The following is a 22,276-nucleotide window of genomic DNA, read 5'->3' as shown; positions in this document are numbered from 1 at the left end:
ATATCTCTACGGGAAGACTGCCTCCCTTCATTGTAGTCTTCCTGTTTCAATCCTCCAAGAAGCTTTTCCGTGTTCTTCCACTGTCAATACAGACGGTATAAAGTTTACAGGTGACCTTTTCAGTGCATTCAGCGATTTTTCTCATTGCACCTGGCATCAGATACTCTTGAAGTTCTTCTCTTATATCTTCAGAACATCTGAATGTAGCTTTTCTGTCATAGCTACTACTCATCTTCATTTTAAGAAGTCATGCAGGCTTCTTTACATTATTGAAATCTGTAACTGAAATCACTGTGTAGATATTGTCATTGAGACAGGATTAGGCATGAGACATAAAAAAGACAAAGCGAATTTTGCCATTGAGCCATTTAACCATTAATTCAAAGCTTCATCTCGTTTTGTCTGTCCATGTTGCTGATCTATACCCAATCTTTTTTAACAACACAGCTGACTGCTAACCAGATGTGTTTGCACAACAGCCAAGGTAGACTGTGCTTACTGGAGTCCTCCACATGTTTTAGCATCAACACTAGCAATTGTATAATCCACCTTCCAACACAGTTGAGCAAGAAAAGCAAGGCAGAATTCCAAGAAAGCAACAAACCCAGTCAAGTGGCAGAAGGGCTGCCTGCAGCCCCCTGTGCTGTGGAGACAAGCAGCTTGCATGGCCATGTCTTTTAGCTGAACTATCAGTGTGGTTTCACTGTACTGTGGTGACTTTTAGAATTTATGCTGATGTAAATCAACTGCTTTAGTTGAATAAGAATTATTGTTAGATTTATTTAACAAAATAACATAAACAAATACTTGGAACCCACATGCTGGGAGACAGCAAAGAAAGTGGCAGCGAACCTCTGAAAAAGCAAGTTGGCACCACTGCCCAGGCAGGAATGGCACAAAACACCAAGATCTCCATGGATACTACAGTAATAGAGGAAAGAAGAACAAAACAGAGATTCAGATCAATTTTAATAGAGACAAAATGCTGAAGTTTGGCAGCCCTGCTAGAGACAAAATAAAATGGTAGAGCTCCAGGAAGAAAGGAAGAAAACCCCATTTGTCAAGATTACTCCTGAAGATTACCAGGATTCCTGATTGCTAACTGTTGATTTAAAAGCAGTTGTTCAGAGTGTTCTTTGGGGGCAAGAGGGAGCAGACAATCAAGATGGAAGGCAGCTGAAAAAAAATCAAAGCAAGCATACATGAAGTCCTGCAAAAGAGAGGCTAAATTATCAAGAACATCTGAAAAGGGATGTATTATATTAATAAAGTTTAACTGACCTGAGTTTAACTGACCTGAAAAGTTAAAATGCCAAAATACCAAAAATTAAATCTTTATCCTATGACAAATCATGAGAAAATATAATGAAAATTACACAATATTGAATTAGAAACTTCTGATATCTGAAAAGTTGTTTAAGAATGCTACATTAAATACCAAAGAAAGTGACAGCTTTTTCAGCTGAACTCATGGTTAAGAAGGTAAAAATCTCAACAGTAAATGTGGCCACCAGTTAGGAAACAAAGAGTTAATAGCAAAGAATAACGCAGCAATTATGAATCTGCAGTTGCTATAGCAAGATTTTAAAATGGTGTATATGAAAAAGAATTGTTCAAAAGACCACAAAAAGACTGTTTAACTATGACGGGAGCAACAAAGGTCAATTGCCTAGATGTCAGAGCAGGTAGAATTATAAATACCATCAGGGAAAAAAGTGAAAGTTTACATGCTGCACTCGGAAGAAAATAGGATGAGACACTGCAAACAGGATGAGACACTGCTCTCTTCGTACGTCTGGGTTTTGTTTTGTTTTAACCTAGGCGTTTCCAAGCACCGCCGCGGCTGGGGGGGGCGGGGGAAAGCGGCCACGCTCAGGACGCAGGGAGCGCGGGCAGAGCTGGAATCCCCCAGCCTCGCCGGATAAAACGTCCGGGAGAAGAGGAACGCCCACCCCGGCCCCGTGGGCACCGGTGCTCCGAGCCCGCCGCTCGGCCCGGCAGCCGGGGGTGGGACGCGGAAGTGCCGCTGCCGGCGGTGCTGCCCGCGGGAGGGCGGGAGCCGGGAGCGCTCTCCGGGGGCGGGCACGGTGGCGGCGCGGCGGGCGATGCTGGGGCTGGCGGCGGGGCTGCTGGCGGCGGCCGCCGTGGCGCTGCTGCTGGACTGGTACGGGCCGTCGGGGGCGCCGCCGGCCGCGGGGCAGCGCCGCCGCTGGGCCCCGCATCCCGCCCCCGGCGCGACGGCCGCCGGCCTGCTCTGGGTCGTGCAGGTGAGTGGGGCCGGGCGGGGGCGACGGGCGGCCGCCGAGCTGGGGGCAGAGCGGGTACACCGGAGTTATGGGTGTTGTGCCAGGCTGCCTGGAAGATAATGGAATACCTTCAGTGCCGGTAGCTCGGTGTGCAGCTTCAGTTGAGCTGCAGGTTGAAGCTCTGGGGAGCGGGAGCCCGAGGCAAGAGGTCGTGACCTGGCGATCCTTTGCATGACAAAGGACGCGGGGACTTGTGACCCGTCCAGGTGACCGGACAGTCAGAGACACGGCAGGAGCCGATGGCCCCCAGCCTTCCCCCCTTAGACTGTGAGGGTATAAAAGCCCATGGGTTCCTTTTTTCGGAGTCCCTCCTCGGAGGCACCAGCTCGAGCTGTTATTTTGTTCTTAAGTAATTGCACCACGATTAAATTATTTTAAGGATCTAAACTTCTGAGACTCTTGTTATGGGAAACCTGGGGTTGAGCCGGTAAGGAAACCTGGTCTGACTGTGAGAGGAGTATGGTGTGTAGCTGTGAAAGGACTTCGGTCCCAGCTCACGTGGTGTGAGAGAGATTGCCAGAGTGCTCCTGGATGGTCGGACAGGGAAGTTTCCTCAACAGATAAGGTGGAAGCAATAATTAGAAATCACCTAATTGTTACACTATATATTGCATCAGTACCTGATGCGGTATTGTCTAATATACCGGTGAGAAGTGCAGGCTCTGCCTGTCCCTTTCCCCTTCCAGAACTCAGAAAAGTTGTGTAGCTGAGAAAATAGTTAGACCGATTTTTAGCAATAGAATGTACTGCGCTAGTATTCAGAAGGTTAAATGTACCTTTGTTTCCAGGTTAAACATAAAATCCAAGTTAACCTGACATAGCCCTGGAAGCAAATTGTCATGTCTGAGTGCTTCTGTGGCCTTCTCTGACTCTTGTCCCCAGAGCGTTCTGGAGCACTTAGTGTAGCACAAACCGCAAAGCTTTTTACATATTTGCAGTTAATTAACACCTGAGTTGTCACGAGGGTTGCTGTGCATTTCCTTCGACCAAATAAGCTGCTTTTACTGTTTTGTTTTTATTCTCAAACTCAGGAACACTTTGTCTAAATGTATTAACTGCAGTCGGTGTTCTTAGTGCATGAGCTGATGCATTATTAGCCCTTTTGTTCTCTCCAATTGCTGTGTATTTTCAAAGTAATTTTTTTCAGTAATTTTTCCTTAAGTGACTTAAGGCTTATTTTTATTGAAGAGTCGATTTCAAGACAAGATGTATGCTTGAATTAATGTAAGTAAAGCCCCTATCTTGAGTTGGTATCTTGTGAAGAGTCAACTACAGCAGCATATAGCAGCTGCAGAGCTATAGTGATAGGCAGCATGTACAGCTCCATGCTTCTCTTGCCATGTTTTCTCTGGTTGTGTTACTTTAAGTGCAGTTCTCCCAAGGATAGGTCACAGCACAGATAATTTAAGACTTGGCTTTACTTTCAAGTGGTTATATTCTCTTTCAGGCATGCCCTTTAACAGCTGCTTTATCGTTGACCTAACTTGGAAATTAATCAAGCACTAAATCCGGAGTTGTGCCTGATGATCTTGTGGGAAACAGGCTTCAGGCTCCCTGGTGACTCCATAGGTCTAGCCTAGGTCACTGGATAGAGGCCAAGATGATCCTGTAGTTCCTTGCCTTGTTTTTCCTCCCATCCACAGGACTGTCTTTTCTTAAACTGATCTAAATTTAATCTTTGTACGGCAATCTTCTACTAATTGCTCTTCTTACCTTTCTTATATCAGGATTTCCTTTCTTACCCAGTGCCGAGCAGACACTCTAGTTCAGTATTTGACAAGCTTACAATTATTTCTCCTGTTTCTCTCAGGTAGATTCATTCTACTGTTGTTCTAGACCTTATAATTCTTTGTTAATGCCTGCCTGTCCTGAACCACATCTTTGCTACATAAGGAATGTTGATGGTGATTTCTCCTCACCCCTAAATCTCTTCCAGTCCATTTTGATGAAAGTTACTGCCTATGGTGCAATGAGAGAGGCTAAGTAACCATATCAGTCAGAGGGAGGAGAAAGACAGAAGTGCAGCAAGTGGGCTTTTGCCTACATTTTAGAAAATTAAATAAGAGCATTACAAGTTTTTCACCTTTCCCACTGTCTTCCATTTTATTATGGTATCTTTGGAAGTTAATTTAAAAAAAACCAAACAAACAAATGAAAAAAAAAACAAACAAAAAACAACCCACTCCTCCCCCAAGATCTTGATATTTCAGGGATTTTAGTGATGAGAGAAACTTAGTCCCAGCTCTCAGAATTCCCAGCAGGACACTGTAACTCTTAGAACTTAAAAGTTAAGCCTTTTTTAAATTTTAAACTCATATCACAGTGGGAAGCTCTTTGTAGAAAATCAAGCTTCCCAACCATGCTCTGCTGTAAGGTTGGAAATTTACATTCTCTGTAGTTACTGGTGGAGCAGGAGTAAAGTTTCTTGTAAGACTTCTTTTTTTCTGTGAGAATAAAAGGTATAGAAGTTTTTATTTTCTCTATTTGATTGCTGAGATAGATGAATTGCAAATCCACCGACTGAAGAGGAGTGAAACAAGATGCTGTATCCTTGTCAGTGATTAAATGAGGTTTGATGTACTGAGGCAGTTTTACTGTGCTCTTTGATTCACACTAGCTTGAATGTACCAATAGAAGTGAATATAAGGTTATGTCTAAAAGTGTTTACCTTTTTTGGTATCCAGTTCTGATCTAGGTAGAAGTTCCATGTAGTTCCAAAAGGGGGATTTTCCTAAGCAGAATTAAAAAGTAATATTTTCTACATATGCAGATGACCGAATAAGTAGAAGTAAGGCATTTTGTCTCTCAGGTATTTTATCTGAACTTTTAAAAAAAGTAAAGGCTTTACAAGAACAGGTTTATTACACTGAACGTAAAAGGTAGTGTTTTTCTTTCCAAGTGATATTGTCAGATAAGCATGGGCATGTGCTTCTTGAGCATCAAATACCATTTGTTTAAACAAAGGATGACAATTTATTGGTTGATTGACTGAAGTGGAATGGAACGTGGAATTGAAAGCATTCACCCAACATTTTTTTATATATTGTGGCTTTTCAAGGCTGTACAAAATAAAATCTTATTTGTCTAATTTTTCCCATCCTGCCCCAAATGCTTCTTCTAATGTGAAACTTTGAGTGGTTCAGAAACAAACAGCAACTTTTACTGTTATGTACAATTCATATCAAGATTTCATGGGCAATCTTTGCCTTCTTGAAGGCACATGGAGTGGGATCGAAACACATTAATTAGATCAATTAAAAAGCATGGAGAGAATGTTAACAATCCTTCCACTCAGGTACTGGAAGTGTCACATCAGGTACAAAATAAGTTATTGGTGTATTTCAAGTTCTAGGTAAAATTAAACTATTCTTGCTTTGCAGAACTATTTTGTATTCTCACTTGCAGCAAAACCACTCTGTTGCACCAGACACTCACAGAATTTGAAAGGCAGCAGGCCACTTACAGTCATCACAACTTACTGAGGATAGCTAAGTATTTCCCCATATTATTGTATGCCCTTAGTTTTAAGGAAATTTTTTGATGTAAATGTGATTTAGGGGTTAGAGCTGCAATATGATATGCTTGTTCTGCTTTTGTTCTCCCCTAGCCATCCACTTCTTGTGCCTCCCTGTATCCCTGATAGGAATCGCTATGATTGCCCTGATCTTGCATTCTTATGTTGGCTTTGCAGAACAATCTGGGTAGCAATAACCCTCTGCTTTGGACAGTGTTTCATTCTTCGCTTTTGCAGGTGTCAGATATTCATATCAGCATATTTCGGGATCCCAAACGAGCTCCCGACTTTGAAAAATTCTGTTCTGAAACACTTGACGTAATTCAGCCAGCACTTGTTCTAGCAACAGGTAAGCAATTCAAAAGTGTGAATTTCCTGTTGAGTGTGCTGTCAGAGGAAGAGCAAATAAGCAACATTTTAGGATCTCAAGAGAGAACTTTAAAGTGTTAAGGTGTCTTAAGCAATGAAAATGAAATTGCAGCTGAAAATAGACTGCTAGAAGGAGAAAAGAATAACAACTTAAGAGAATTAGTTTCTGTTTAGTGTCCTGAGTCTTGATAGTGAGTTTAGTGTGTTTTATATGTAACAGACACAGTTATGCAGGATAGCTGTTGTTTTCCTAATATTTGTTGCTACACCTTAGTCCTTGCTAGCAGCTACCTTCCTTCTTGTCCTGCTATTACTGTGTGAACAGAAGTGGGAATGGTTCAAACTTTAATTGGAGCTTGAGGTGATACAGAAACTGTGAAAGTAAATGAAGCTCTTATGAACTAGAATCTTCAGACAGAGTGAATGCCTAACAGTTTGCTTTGTTTTGGCATGGCATTAGTGAAAGTGTTGCAGTGATGTGGTCAGCAGATGTCCGATGAGGCTGCTGCATCTACATTAGAAGGCATTTACCCTTATGGTAACCTCTTGGATCAGATACAGGAACATCCAGACTGTACTCAGGAGGATGCAGCCTTCTACACTCGGAGGCAGGGATGCATGTCTAGTTACAGCAGTTGTATGAGCTGTGTAGGCCTCTAGTTATAATCTCACCTTTGTACACCTCCAGGTGACCTGACGGATGCTAAGACAAGAGATAAACTGGGGTCTGAGCAGGTAGAAGAAGAGTGGAAAACTTACCAGTCAATTCTGAAGAGATCAAGAGTCATGGAAAAAACCAAGTGGATAGACATCAAAGGGAATCATGGTAAGAAGGCAATGAAACATCTGTCCTTCCTGTGATTGCAGATCACAGAATACAGAGGTAAAGTGTTAGTAGTCACTAGTATGCTAGTGGTAATTATGAATCGCGAAGGCCTTGCCATCCACGTCTACTGAGGGCACACTTTGTTTACAGGCACTTACTTGAGTTTTACTACCAGAGAAGTAAATCCTTTTCCTGGCAAGTGGTAGAACATACCTTCAGATGTTAGTTTCCAGGTCATTAGTTTATATACCACATCATTTAATGGAGGGGCAAAATGTAATCTCACCCTATTGAAGAAATTGTTTCAATTTACTTTTCATAGATTTCTCCCCTCCCTGGCCCCCAGGTTTAAGTTAAAAAGGTAGCAATAACACTCCAGCAGGTCCAGCAGGTAAAGAAAACTTGGGTTCTTTTGAATAGAAAGGACTCATGGCAGTTTGTACACATCACAGTTGCCACATTTTAATAATTCAAACTCAAGTTAAGGACCTTGTAGGCTATTAAACCAGCTGTTACAGGAAGGGCAGAAAAAGAAAGGCTAGCACTGGTGGGGGGCAGGGAGGGGAAATGCATTTGTCACATATACCCATTTCCCTGTCAGGCTTCTGTTAGCAGCCTTAGTGGAGAGGCGGAACCCAGCTGAAGTACAAACCTCCCCGGTTGCTCTCTGATTTATACACACTATGCTCTGATGCTGTTGCTGCTTCATTTTTTGTGAATGAGTTAGGCCTTACTTATAGAGAATTTACCCAAACCAAAAAGCTTCTGAAAAGCTCTGTGGTCAAAGTGGAGAGAGGTTTAGCTGTTAGCCACTAAATAACAATTTACATTCCCACAACAACTTTATCTTTGAATTGAAACTTAAATGAGAAAACTATTGCCACTTTTAGCTCAACTGCATCAAGTGTGTAATGCCTTCTCTGCAGTTAGACACTCTGCTTGTCCATTATGCATTAAAAAAAAAAATAGTTCTTCAGCACCTGCTGAATTCATTGTATTTCAATACTACTAAGTTAAATACAGGGGTCAATGTTTCCTCATTTCCTTTCTCTCTGCCTTACAGATTCATTCAACATTCCACACCTGAATAGCGTTCAGAATTATTACAGGTACTTTTATTTACCATACAGATGCCATTATATTCAAGGTCAAACTCACTAAACAGTATTCCGCTTTCAGTTATCACAGTTTTTCACTGACTTTCCTATAGTCCAGGATCATGTCTGCTATTCCCTCTGTCTTTTGCATTGTCAGTTAGTAGAGCAGAATAGATTGATAAAATAGAGATTCTTCTCTTATCTCTTATCCTTCTGTGTTTGACACTGAATGGGTTAAATCTGTTCATGTCTATAAAACGTTCTGTGCATTGTATTCAGTTTCCTCAGAAAAGTTGTGTGATATATTTTTGTAAAAGGTGTTCCCAGAGAATGCTTTTCCTACTTAAAATAGGTGAAAAAAAAAGCAAGATAAAACTTCTCTTTTTTTAATGTTCTTTCTGTATGCTGCCTATCCTTTATCCATAGAAAAGTACTGTGTTGCTCAGGGAAAGCATATTTGTGCTAAAATTTTCTTAAATGTTTGTGTGCTAACTTGCTGCTTGTCTTAACATGTAACCCATGCAATGCATCTTCTTTGAAGTACAGATTATTCAATGCCATTGACTTTTAAGAAGAGGCTACTGCAGTAACAAGAAGGAGCTAGATCTAATGCTTGCAAGGAATCTTGCCTTTATACTATGCAGGTCACTGTTGTCATTGCTACAAGCTTTCCTAACAGCAATATTTCCACTTTCTTTTGTTAGGAAATACTCTGCCTGGCGTAAAGATGGCTCCTTCCATTATATCCACACTACCTCTTTTGGGAACTATTCATTCATCTGCGTGGATGCCACACTCAGCCCAGGCCCTAAGAGACCCTATAATTTCTTTGGGATTTTAAACACAGTATTGTATAAGTCTTGACATTCCATTTTGCTGGCTATTTTACTTCTGTAGTGGTTTGTTTGAAATTTTTATTTGTTTCTACGTAGAAGAATTGTTTTGAATATGTATGTTTGCCAAAAAGAGTGTTTACATTTTTAAATTATTATGAATGTGGGACATTTATTTAGAAAAATTAGATTTTGAGAGCTTACTGGTATTGGGAGGCTCTCTGGACATTAAGTGGTTGATTTAATATTGGAATTCAAACACGTAGGAGAGAAATTTTACCTCCTATGTAAAGTGTTACTTTTGCTTAACTTGAACAGCAATGGCTGAGTAATATTTTTAAGATTCAGCATCTGAGTTTATTTAGTTAAATGACTGAAGCATGTGGTGCACAGGTTGTGTGGTCTGTCATGCCTGTAAGAGGATATCTAGCAACTCAAGAAATAGTAAGGATGATAATTGTAAGTTAAAGATGTTTATAAAATTAACTCTTTTGCTATATAAATAAGCAGTAGAAAGGATAGGAATATTGTTTACCAACATCTTTCTTTAAATTTCATTTTTCCTGTGTTAGATTGCAAAGAAGGCATTGAGTGTCTGGTTTTCATTTTCTTTTCCAACATCAGATTTTAGGGTTACATCTAGTGGTGTAGTGGTTCACACACAGGTCCCTGAAGCAACTCAGCTGAGGGTATTCTCTGTAATGGAAAAAAAAAGGAGAGAGAGATTAATTGCATTCTTCATTAGTTTCTTTCTGCTTGCCTTTTGCTATTCTTTCACAATAGCCTGAATGTTAAACAGATTTGTTTGGTTGTCTTTAAAATACCTGTCCATTTCAGAATCAAATGGCAGAGCTGTCTTTGATGGCAACAGAAGGTCTGCACAGCAACCATACTATCTGGTTTGGCCATTATCCCACCTCAACAATCATCTCCCCAGCCCCAGGAATACGAACATTAATGAGGTAAAGTCTTTTTATCCCTTGTGTTTTCAATCTGAAGTACATTTCTTGCCTCACTTAACATGCTTCTCTCTCACTTCTCAGGTTTTCTGTGGTGATATTTCCTTCCCACCCAAATAATCACAATTCTTTTATTAGTTCTGCCACAGCCTATTTATGTGGACATCTCCATACAATGGGGGGGCTCATGCCAGTGTTGCACAGTCAGCACCGTGGTGGCACTCTGGAACTCGAACTGGGAGACTGGATGGACAATAGAAGGTAAGTAAAGCCTATGTGAGTAAATTATTATATGAAGCCCACTAGGCTATATTGTGATTCCCTCCTACACTGTCTGGTGGATTTGAAAGGAGCATGAGATCAGCCTGACTGGTTATTACTATTGATGCTTTTGAAAAATGTCTTTGTGTGTAAGTTTGGGATTTTTCCCCATACCAACAGTGTGCTAATAATGTACATAATTTTTTATTAATTCTTGGTATATAGAGGTTAAAAAGGGGACATCTAAATGTCCATTTAGTATGTGTTATGTTCAAATGTATATTCAAAAATATATTCCAATGTAGATCAATAAATTGTAACAAAATTCAGCATCACTTCTTCAAAATACCCGTGCTCTGCACTAGCTGTTAGAATTCTAGATGCATAAGTAGTCTACCTGAGAAATGTTATCTTAGCAGCATATCATAACACATCTGATGCTACATGGACTATATAGTAGTATATTAGCTTTTATTCTGCAGTAATCCAAAGAAAGATATTGTATGCATACAGGAAAAGGATACAGTGGGGTCTTGGTCCCTAACTAGAGTACCTGCACAGACACTGTAGTAATGTATATTATATTTGAGTTATTTAACCTAATATTCGTCTATCTGATTCATGTGAAAATTCCATAGATCTTGACACTTGGAATTTTGAATACTGCTTCCGTGATTTATAATAAAAGGATCTAATCAGAGGTGACCAGCTGCACAGCAGAGTTGGTTAATACAGAATCAACTACAGAACAGAATAAATGGAAAATAAATCAAGGAAGTTCAGTTTAGGAACTTGAGAAGCATGGGAATGAGCTGTGCAATGCTCATTTGTTTGTATTAACAAATTTTTTTCCTTTCATTATAGGTACCGGATCCTTGCGTTCGACCACGACCTCCTTAGTTTTGCAGATCTTAACTTTGAAGAGTGGCCTGCAGTTCTCATCACCAATCCCAAGTCCTTGCTTTACAGCAGTTCTACTCATGAACCACTAGTCAGAATTCTTCATTCCACTCATATCAGGTACCCTGTAGTCTCTTGATTTCACAATATTTAACTACATGTATACATATATGCAAAAAGCTTTCTTTTAAATGTGTGTCCACTGTCCTCAGAATTCACTTTTCTCTGTACGATCGTTCCTGAGAACTTCCTTCATACCACATATGGGAAAAAGGAATTGTGTAGATGTTTATTTATGCACTTATTTCCTCTCAAGTCAATTGAACTTTTTTTATGTAACCAAACCTGATAGAGTTAGATTAATGTGTAATCTGTGTTATTTATATCATGTGTTCATGTTGTCTCTGCCAATTTCAGGATTTTGTCTGTGTATTTTTCTAAGTGTTTTCTCTATTCACTTCAGACTTCTTAGCCTCTTGTGTTTTCAGTGCTTCTGATTTTCCAATTTTCATATTGGTTTTAAATCTACATCTTTCAATTTCGACCTCTTCTATTTAATTTTTTCATTTATATGTCAAATTTCTAAGCCCTTTTCAACATTTTGTATTTGCTGTCAGACCAATACACTTGAAGTATTACATACACAGAATTACAATCAAAAGAAGTTTCATACTTTTAATTTAAGAAGTAGTGTCCAGTAAGTGTCTTTCTTTCCAGTTTCCTATTCAGAACCTTCTCTGGAACATTCTTATGATTATATTAAATACATGAACTGGTAGAATAGTTCACCATAACTATATGAGACTCCTTTATTTGACTAAAACTGGAATGCCTTTTGTATTACCAGAAATGAAAGGAATTATATGTGTAATAATTTGAGTCTACATTAGCATGACCGATTCTCTGAATATAAGCACTGCCAAGTGATAATACATCTTTTGGTGTCTGAGATCTGTAATACCAGCCTTGCGTTCCACTCCATGTCTCATAAGTGCAGTTACAAAGACTGAGAAGTTACATTCTGACTAGCAAAGAGAAAAAAAGAAAAAACCCACACCAAACAACAAAGGACTTCAGAGAGAGAGAGACTGGCAATTTTTAATGAAGAAATCTTTAAGTGTTTGATTGTGTCTGTATGTGCTGGAGGATGCATCCCACTTTTGTTAGCAAATGTTTTGACAGCAAGCGTTCTAAGATTATTTCTGCCAGGACCTTATGATCTCTGCCACTTTTTTGTGTGTTCCACAGCCAGTTTTGTATCCTGTTCTTTTGTGCAGTGCCATACAGAACTACATTTTTTAACTGTAGGAAAGAGCTACTGCCATGTTACCATTAGCCTACCGTTTTAATTTCTAATGATAATTTCTACGATATTTCACCATTCTAATTTCTAAATCTTTTGAACTCTTTAGTACAAGGTACTAAATCTTCAGGGACTTCTCCTAAGGAAGCAATGAGAAGTATGCAAGTCCTGTAACAAACCTGTTTATTTTGCTCTTTATTTGCTCCTTAGAATTCTGGCATTCTCTCCTTCTGTCATTGTCTCCGTCAAAGTCTCCATAGACAGAGTTCACTTGGGGAATGCACATCAGGTGTCTGGTCCTCTCTATGTGCTGAAGTGGAGCCCACAGAACTACAGTGAAGGCTTCCATCGCATAGATGTGACTGTCCAGGTAAGGTTGGCATTCTTTGTATTTAATCTTTTTGTTGTTGTTGTTGTGGCTTCTCCATCACCCTTCTATGTCACATAACGAGGAACAAAATACATAACAGATTTCCTTTCACGTTTGCCTGATTACAAAAACATGACAGAAGAGCAAGCTTGAATTGAAATTGGCCAGAGATGTCAAAAATACAGGAGAGAGTTCTTGAAGTACATAACAAGGAGAAAAGGAAAGGAAGGAAAATACCGGCCTGCTGTTACACAGCAGAGGTAGATTAGTCACCAACAACGTGGCAGAGGTTCTCAACACTTTCTTCACCTCTGTGTTTACCAGCAGTGTTGGGCCTCAGGCCTTGGAAACAAGGGTCCAGGTTGATGCAAACACAGACCAGTGAAGGAAAAGTTAGTGTGTGAACTGTTACAGGAGCTTGACCCTACAAATTGATGGGCCCTGACAGTTTCCACCCAAGAGTGTTAAGAGACCTGGCTGACATTGTGAGGCTGCTCTCCGTAGTCTGGGAGAGGTCATGGGGACCAGAGGACATCCCAGAAGACTAGAACAAGGCTAATGTCACCCCCATCTATAAGAAGGGCTTAAAGGAGGATCCAGGAAATTTTAGGCCCATCAGTCTTACATCAGTCCCTGGGGAAGTTATGGAGCAAATCCTTGTGGGAGGCTATCACAAGTCAGATGAAGCACATGAGAGGGAAAAGCCAACACAGATTCACCAAGGGCAAATTGTGTGCCAATAAGAACATTCTGAAGTTCAACAAGGATAAGTGTAAGAACTTGCACCTGAGAAAAAGTAATACAGGGTTGCAGCACAGGCTGGGATTTACCTGGCTGGGGAGCAGCTCTGGAAAAGGACCTGGCAGTTGTGGTGGACGAGCTCAATGTGAGTGAACAGAGTGCTTGTGCAGCAGAGAAAGCCAATGGGATGCTGGGATGCATCAACCAAGGCATCACCAGCAGAGATAAAGAAGTCAGTGTCCCGCTCTACTGAGTGCTTGTCAGGCCACACCTGGAACACCATGCTGACTTTTGGTCCCTGCTGTGACAGGCTGGAGAGGGTCCAGAGAAGGGCCAGAAAGATGATATAAGGAGCGGGAAGCTGCCATGTGAGGAAGGGCTCAGAGAGCTGGCTTTGTTTAGCCTTGAGAAAAGAAGGGTTAGAGGAGACCTTATCACCATGTTCCAGTATTTAAAGGGTGGATACAAAGAAGATGGAGAATCCCTTTTTACAAGGAGTCGCATGGAAAAGATGAGGGGTGCAAATTACTCCTGGGGAGATTCTGAGTGGGCACAAGAGGAAAATTTTTCAGAATGCAAACCATCAGCCATTGGAATAATCTCTCCAGGGAAATGGCAGATTCTTCAAAATGGGGCACTTCTAAGATTCATCTGGACAGGGTGCTGGGCCATCTTGTCTATACCATACTTCTGTCTGGAAAGCTTGGACCAGATGATCCTTGAGGTCCCTTCCAACCTGGTATTTCATGATTCAAGTAATTGATCAAAACTAAATTTTTAGTAATGGGCAATAATTAACTTTTATGGTTGTCTTGGGAAAAAAAATAATTGAGCTTGATCAAAGAAAATATGAAGTGGCATCATGGTAGCTCAGAAGTCAAAAGAGGGAGAGAAAAGTGGTGTTTAGAATTTGAGTTTATTTCTCTTTTTTTCTACTCTGGTTGGTAATGAATTAAGCTGGTTTCTGCAATTAGAGTCTGTTTTGCCCATGATGGCAGTGGCTGAGTGATCTCTCCTCATCCTGATCTCGACCCATGAGCCTTTCATTAAGTTTTTCTCCCTTGCCCAGCTGAGGAAGGGGATTTAGGGAGCAGCTTTGGTAGGCACCCGGCATCCAGCCAGGGTCAACCCACCACAGATGTCAGTTACACGTGCAGAAATATCAAACTGTTGAATAAACGAAACACTGTTATTGTTTATCAATACCAGTTTGTGGCAAATACACCAGAAACAAAGCACAATGAAGCTTCAAAATATTTTAATATGGGCTATTACCTAGAATGGAACGTTGAGAAAAAAATTGGTGGTGGGACCAGTAAACAGTCTGTCTTCCACAAGTTGCTGAATCTCTGACAAGTTCTCCTTCATATGTAGCACTTTCAGACTCTGAACTTATAATCACCAAGTTACTTGAAACTGCAAAATTGACAGCAAGTAATCATTTGTAGGTAGAAGTATTTAATACAGCAGCATGCTAGACATGCATGCATCAACTGGATCTTTCCAGAAGAGCTGCAATGATAATTAGGAACTTGTTATTTTGTGTACTACTGGTATCTAATTGTTCTCTCATATCAATCTAGGATGCTTCAGGAAGAATTGGCACACGGGGCCATATATTTGCTATGGAAGAAAAGCTCTCTCTTAGATTTGACTTTTGGCCATCTGTGATTCTTCTCACTGACCACTATGTTCTAGTAAGTACTTTCAGCAAAACAGCTGTCATTCCATGTTGGCTTCCCAGAGCTGCAGTAGGCATTTTCCTAATTCCTGGTAGACTCGAATGCAGTTCACTTTTTCCAGATGTGACTCCACTGGAATTCGAAAATACTTCAAGTTTCTTAAGTTGCATGATTCAACCACAAATGTACAGCAGTTGACCTCTTGGGTTTAGTTGACTTCTTGGATTTAGTCACGATTTCCATTTTTGGGCATAGGCATACACGCGTTTTGTGCAAGCAAGACATTGAAAAGAAGCTGCTAAAAGAATGGTAGGAAAAGGAAACATTAAATAAAAAAAACCTCTTCATTGTGATCTGTTGCAATATGTGTTCTGGCAAGAACACTGGAAATATTCTTACCACCAGCTGCTGACATTATAGCTAGCTCCAGCAAAGAGGAAGGCAGAATTCCTGTCGACTTCAGTAAGTTCCAGGTCATATCCAGATGTGTCACAGCTCAGTACATGCAAAGAATGCATGTCATAGTAGTTTAGGTGCACTTTTAGAACAATGCACTTTTAGAACAAAGAAGGTCCACATGACTGCATTCATATTATAATTGGCTCAAAGTTATTATCTGAGTTTTGTTAATCAGTAACAGATGCTCTACACTGTCTTGAATTGCAGTTCTCTTCAGCACTCAAAAAATGTGTTGCCTAGGAAGTGTATTTGCACTTTTTCAGTGGATGTGTTTTACAACCCCCATTTTTTTTTAAAGATTCAGGTCTATCGCTTTCAGCCATTCAACTGAATTCAAGTCAGTATGATACAAGTTCAGTAACTTAGAAACTTTTAAGTTTCTTTTTACTCCTCATTTCAATGACACTATCAAGCTTTGAATATGTGTTTCAGTTAGAAATCTTTGTACCATTCTATCAATGCCCGTAAGGAATGCTCCAAGGCTGCCATTACTCCACAGCTGGCTTAGAGTCAAAACTGTCGTTTCAGGCTCGTGTGCTCTTTGGGCTGATTGTGCTGGTTCAGATCACCTTGCTTGTTGTTTTCAGATACCTCCAAAAGCCAGTACTCAAAGGTATGAACCAATGTTTGTGGTTTTTAGAGAATCTGTTTTCCCCTGAATTTTTTACTGTTTATCTGTGTGCTAACAATAGGTAAGTAATTGTGCTGTTCATGACCATATGCGTTTTGCATCTACTACTGTGGGGTTCGGTTGGTTTCTCAGAAGCTGCTGTTTTGCATTTACGGGTACCTGGAAGACCTCCAATATATCAAATAAAGTAAATTAAAAACTAAAAACCTGAGCAGGCATCTTTGTTTAAACAAAAATTCAGTTGACTGGAGTCTTATTTTAATTTTCTCCAATGCATAAAGGAATGTTTCATTTTGTATTAGTTCTGTACAAGTGCTTGTTTCACTACAGTTATCACAGAATTCTTTGTCGCCTGAGTGGAGAAACAGATTTCCTTCTGCAAAGACAATTTTGTTAATTTTTGCATAGAACATGGACAGGATTGGGTCTTTCTCAATATTAAGGCCAGTTCTTGCATAACGTGATGGTTTTTCTGTGATAAATCTGGTAAATGAAAATTAATAATGTGAAGCTTGTGTGCTTATCCTTTAAACAATTATTTGAACCACACCCTACTAATAAGATTTTTCTGGAAGCCACCTCCCTTCCTGTTCATATCAGTGTCTGTCCCTTCCTTTATACTCATAATCACGTAGCATCCTGAGGTAACTACAGCAGCTGCTTACATAGAAAAAGAATAGATTTTCAGTTGCCTTTATGGAATTCAGCAACTAAAACTGAAAAGAGCTGACTCTGTGATCAGCTAGGTCCCTGTGGACCATGACAAATGTTTTACAAATTAGTGATCAAGTCTGTTAGGACTGTTGATTTCCAAAGGTCAAGCTTGCCCCCTGGGGGCTAATTCTTTGTGAGAAGGGCAGCCACAAAATAGGTGAAACTCCACAAGCTAACTTCTATAGGAAGGCTCACTTGGTCTCAATCTATTAATTGTCTGCTTCAATTAGAAAGTTAATACTGCTTATTTCTGCTAACACACTTGTAAGAATACTGTCATTTTAATGCTTAGCCTTCATTTGATCTGAGTTGCTATCAGATCTCACTACATAGATTCAATTAAAAAAAAAAATCATTAATCTAATCCATGCTGACCTGTCTTTCTGGGTTTGCACAGTTACTGTTTTGATTTTCTTACTTTTCATTTAATATGTATTTTGTCCATGTTTTTCATACTAGATAACTTCAATTTCGGGTATAGAATGTTCTATGTTATTTACATACAGTAATTGTATTCATTTAGAATGGCAGCTTCCTATGCTGTTTTTAATATGAATTGTGTATTTATCAGTTCTTTACTTTCAGTTATCACAGTAATAGGAGAAATGCATTCCTTTGCATTTGTTCTGTAGACATACCAAATATTACTATATTCCTTATTTAATAGAATGAGTACATAATGTGCAGACTTGTTTCAGAAAGAGCAGTATTTTATATGTGTATATATATATGGGAAGTGGTTTGCAACCTGAATTAAGTGTATTTTTCTTAAATGTGTTCTCTTTAGAAAAGCCGGGATTACTTACTCTGACTTCATACTCCCTTCATGTCTTCAGTAAAACAAACACCTTCTACTACTCAATTCTGGTTCTGAATTTGTACACCATTCTGGGTAAGTAGCATAGAGTACTGGAGGACATAAATTAGTATTTTGAAATTACACATCATATCCGGATGAAAATTAAGACTTGTAACATTCTGGAGAATGATAAAAATCTGCTTAAGTTACAAAATCTATGTGGAACTTGAAAAGTTTATGTCCAAAGGTTTGTTTATAAGATCCTAACTTAGAATCCCTGAATTAATTAAACACTTAAATTGTTAAATTGGTGTAAAATGAGAATATGGACGGCACATTTCACATGAGGTGTCACTAAGGCATCTCAGCTCTCATGCTACAATTTTAGCTTATTCTTCTCTGATATTACGTTACTAAAATAGCTACTTTCTTGGCAGTCAGCGTAGTATACATAACACAGAACAGCCTGCCTATTTTAATTTCTGTGCTGAGCCAAGCTGGGATTGTTTGTGACCATGTTTTCCATATGTCTTACTGTAATTCTGGGAAAAAAGCTAACATTTGAAAGGATTTACCTTTTCACTTCTCTCATGAGGAAGCTCTTATATGTGGTGTTGAAAATTGTCACAGAAAAGTGGTATTTTCACATGCAGGATGTTCACCCTTTTGCTGTTTGTTGAAGATGAAAACATAAGGCTTATTACTACGGACAAGTAATAGAGGAGTCACTTACCCCAGTAAACCGCTTTGTGCTCAGGAGTGCAAAAGGCCGTGTGGCAAAGGGCCATGCCTGTGTTGTGTTTCCTGATGGTGCTGTGTGTTTGGCTTCCTCTCTTGCAGGACCGTGGTTTGTAGGTGAGCTGATAGATGGCCAGTGGGGAGCCTGCTTTTCCTTCGGGGTGTTCGTTGGTGGTTCTTTCTTACAGGGCAGCATGACATTTGTGGTTGGGATTTTACAGGTATGTATTTATAAAAATTCAAGCTAACAAACTGCTTTTTTCTGGGATTTTTTCTTTCCAAATTTTTTGAGTAGTTTTATAAAGAGTCTTGGAAGGATAGAGGAGGTTAATGGCCATGCCTGACTACAACAGATCTTTCTTACCTTTCTGCAAATTTAAAGGGCAGAAAGGAAGGAGGTCATGCATTATTTTCTTTAACTTCTCTTTTCCCCTATTTGATGTTGCTTTGGACTCTCTGGATGTCTGGATTAAGAGGCCATCTCTATAGATTTACTGCTCTAAATTTTCTATTTTTGTCCTCGGCTCATGCACAGCTTGCAGTGATGAAGCAAAATAAATTGAGTGGCCAGGGCAGCCCTTGCACCCTGAATAACTCTTCAGATCAGTAGGTGTCACTCTCCAAGCACACGAGTCCAGTTTTCCCAGCAGTGGTTTCCCCAGCTGCCATTCATCTGAAAGAGAATTGGCATTTAAGCCAGACCAAGCTAGTGTTGCTTCCTCCTTCATATTCCCTCCATTATCCTTCATATTCCCTCCATTATCCCAGTGCTAGGAGTTGTCTGACCCCACAGTGGGCTGCGTCAGAGAGTTGAGCTGACATGACGATCTTCTGTTTTTACCATATTAGGCTTTGCCAAGTCTGTCTCCCTGAATCAACTCCAGAGAGGTCAGATGCACTTCAATGCCTCTCATTGCAAGGGAGCAGACAGGAATGCTTAGCCTGAGACTGAGGCACAGGCACTATCAGCTCTATCAGCTGCAGAGTCTTGGAAGCACATCCTGAGGTTCCATATCTGGAAATTGTACTCAACCCATAGAATGGGACAGTTATATATGCTTGTATCTTTCCATGCCCTCATATGGGTTACCCAGAACACCTGTCTGGCTTATTGTCATAGTTTTCTCTGCTCTTTTTTTCAGATGTTGTTTTTCAACCTGCCATTAATGGCCTATCTGTGCTGGTGCCTGTTTTTGCGGTGCCGGGGTCACAGCTTCCGCTCTCACATCCGTCATGTCCGAAGCCTCACAGCTGTGCTTGTTCACCTGGCCATGGCACTCCTCCTGGCCTGGCAGCTCTATTCCTGCTATTTCCTCCAGCGAACCTATGGGACCTTGGCTTTCTTCCTCTCCCCAATGAGAATGTGGCTGGTGGCACTGACCTCAGCTCTCATTTATAAAACCTGGACACTGAAATCATCTGAGCTCAGAACTTATATAGTAGAAATGAAAAACTGTCAGAGCTCCTGAAGTACAGTATAAGTATTCCAAATTCTTTGTTTTAAAAACTGTGAAGGTACAACCTATTGTTTTGTGATGCTGGAATTCCATGCAGCTCAACCATTAGGTGGTAAGATCTGAAGTTGCACCTGCACTGCTACACAACTGTATTAAATAGTAAATGTACAATATGTAGTACATACTTTTCTTGTATTATACCATATACTGTATAATATATGTTATATAATACAGTTACACATTCAGTCAAATGTATAATAGTGGGCTTTTTGTGATACAGAACACGGATATGTCTGGACATGTTTGTCTATTACTGTGAACAGAAAAATATTTTTGATTTATTAATTTTTTTATTTTTATAATGCTGGGAAAAGTGAGCACAGATCTTGAAATGAGCTTCAGGATTTTTGCTTAACTTTGATTTTTATTTCAAGATTTACAAGATTTTTACAAGACTAACTGCAAGACTAGACCAGATGTCTTTATGAAGTAATAGTGGCTGCAGAGGTGCTGTGGTGGCTTTCACAGCAAGAGTCCTATGCTGATACACTTTCAGTGCATAATGCTGTATACAAACAGCTTACAGGCTGTTAGGTGTGTATACGTGTGTTTGTGGTCATGTTTACCTGAGCTGTGGCCTATTGCTCATTTTCAATTCTCCCACACCTGACCAGTGAAAAGACAGTGAAAGATCAATGTTGCTGGGATTCTCAGCTGTAGGCAGAGTTCAGCTTCAAAGCCATGGAGACCATGTCCTCAGGATGGGAGATCCTGGAGGAATTATGTGGTCTGATGCCTACAGTGTCTGTAACTGAGCAGGTCAGGCCTGTGTTTCTGGGTCTCAGTCAAATGCACTAAAGAGTGACCTAAGAAAACTTGTTTTTTTGTTTTCACTTTTTTCCAAGTCCAAGAATGATAATACAATTAGTTACATTTATGAAGACTGAAAGGATCCAGAGCCAAGAGAGCCGAAGTGCCTTGATTTGTGAAGGAAAACACTGAGTTGCTTTACAGAAGACTGCTGTGAGTGGAACATTTAAAATAATTTAGGTAATTTTACAGTAATTTATTTATGGCTCCTTGAAAGAAAAGGGAGAGGTAACTTAGGGCTCCTGTGACTGTAGTAGAACACAGGAAAATAAATTTAATTGGAAGAAAATGTTAACTAAAACAAAGACTTTTTGTTCTTTCTAAAAGGTGACAGTTTTCCTACTCTTTAATTTGTATTCTTCAATGATTGATGATATAATAGAGCTCTCATTTGCATAAGTTAAATACACTGTTAAGACAGTACAGAATGTCATTTGTTGCTACAGAAGTTTGTTTTGCAAAGCTGTTAGAAAATCACAGGGCACAAAATCTATGTGAGAAATGCTACTGAAAAATTAATAATGACATTTCACAATTACTTTTATGTGATAAGGGAGCATAAGAACTGGCAATAAAATACTTCATATTTCTACCCTGTGTCAAGACTGTGTTCTGAAGTGAGACTTTTTTTGTGGTGGTGTTAGCAGTCAATTGCAACATAAAAAAACCCTCAATGTAATCATATTTCTGTAGACTTAAAAATCTTACAGTCTGTCAAATACTTACTTTTGGCTCTATGGGCTTTGTTTGGTAGATGGATGGAATTCTGTTAAAGCTCTCTCAATGTTATTCTTAGTGTGGTAAGTAAAGATGTTTTGTTTGTAGATACATTATCTCTGGCTCCAGCAACCCAAATAAGAATCGCATGCTCCTAATATGATTGATGTGTGAATTATATATGTATGTGAGAATAGCATAATAAATTTTGAGAGAAAGGGGCTATCCTACTCTCCTGCTGTCATGGTGAAGAGCACACTGTAGAAGCTTAGAGCTCTACCCTACACAGGAAGCATCTCTGACCTCATGCTCTACAGACACAGCTATTGCAGCTTTTTGTTGCCTAAGACAAGTAAAACTTACTTTGTCTCATGTTAATTTGGATTTTCTCCTTCTTAAACGGCTTCCCACTATTCTAAAACTTTAGTAGGAAAATCCTAACTTTGCTACTTGAGCTGTACACTTTAACACAGGAGGATTTTATTTACCAATACTGTCTTTGAAATGTCTTAATTCTTTACATCTCAGTTATTAGAGGCTAACCCCTTGTCTGTGCTTCCAGTTCAGCAGTCCCTATCATGTAGGCAAGTGGTTGCCCAAGTTACCTATAAGTAACAAAATTCACAACACAGGATATTTTCCCTTCAACTACAAACAAAATAAATGGGTTTCATAAAATGCAGCCCATCTCCCAGAATCACCACTAACTTAAAGAACTACTAATAACTGG

The 22,276-nt window shown here is 39.7% G+C and overlaps 1 protein-coding gene across 2 annotated transcripts; it reads left to right on the top strand.

The window, feature by feature from the left end:
• Positions 1–2,142: 2,142 nt before the first annotated feature.
• TMEM62 (transmembrane protein 62) lies at positions 2,143–21,421 on the top strand. Of its 2 annotated transcripts, XM_050335133.1 has the most exons (14): positions 2,143–2,267; positions 6,058–6,169; positions 6,878–7,015; positions 8,079–8,124; positions 8,817–8,958; positions 9,783–9,907; positions 10,043–10,165; positions 11,030–11,185; positions 12,579–12,738; positions 15,063–15,176; positions 16,149–16,233; positions 17,753–17,857; positions 18,605–18,723; positions 19,645–21,421. In XM_050335133.1, the coding sequence occupies exons 3-14, from the start codon at positions 6,976–6,978 to the stop codon at positions 19,969–19,971; spliced, it is 1,542 nt and encodes a 513-aa protein (XP_050191090.1). In that variant the 5' UTR covers positions 2,143–2,267; positions 6,058–6,169; positions 6,878–6,975; the 3' UTR covers positions 19,972–21,421. The 2 variants fall into 2 exon arrangements, with proteins under 2 accessions (XP_050191090.1, XP_050191091.1); XM_050335134.1 differs by lacking the exon at positions 2,143–2,267 and having other exon boundaries at positions 4,471–6,169.
• The last annotated feature ends 855 nt before the right edge of the window (positions 21,422–22,276 follow it).

The sequence above is a fragment of the Myiozetetes cayanensis genome, unplaced genomic scaffold, assembly GCF_022539395.1.
Source record: "Myiozetetes cayanensis isolate MyiCay16 unplaced genomic scaffold, myiCay2020 scf6-25, whole genome shotgun sequence".
NCBI lineage: Eukaryota > Metazoa > Chordata > Aves > Passeriformes > Tyrannidae > Myiozetetes > Myiozetetes cayanensis.
Note: the sequence above shows the minus strand (reverse complement) of the source record. Positions and strands in the feature narration are given on the sequence as shown.

Excerpts from the sequence above, each read along its gene's own strand:
- TMEM62 (XM_050335134.1), top strand. The coding sequence starts at position 5,983 with ATGTTGGCTTTGCAGAACAATCTGGGTAGCAATAACCCTCTGCTTTGG. Across the intron at positions 16,234-17,752 it reads CCAAAAGCCAGTACTCAAAG|AAAAGCCGGGATTACTTACT; the intron begins GTATGAACCAAT and ends TGTTCTCTTTAG. Across the intron at positions 17,858-18,604 it reads GAATTTGTACACCATTCTGG|GACCGTGGTTTGTAGGTGAG; the intron begins GTAAGTAGCATA and ends CCTCTCTTGCAG.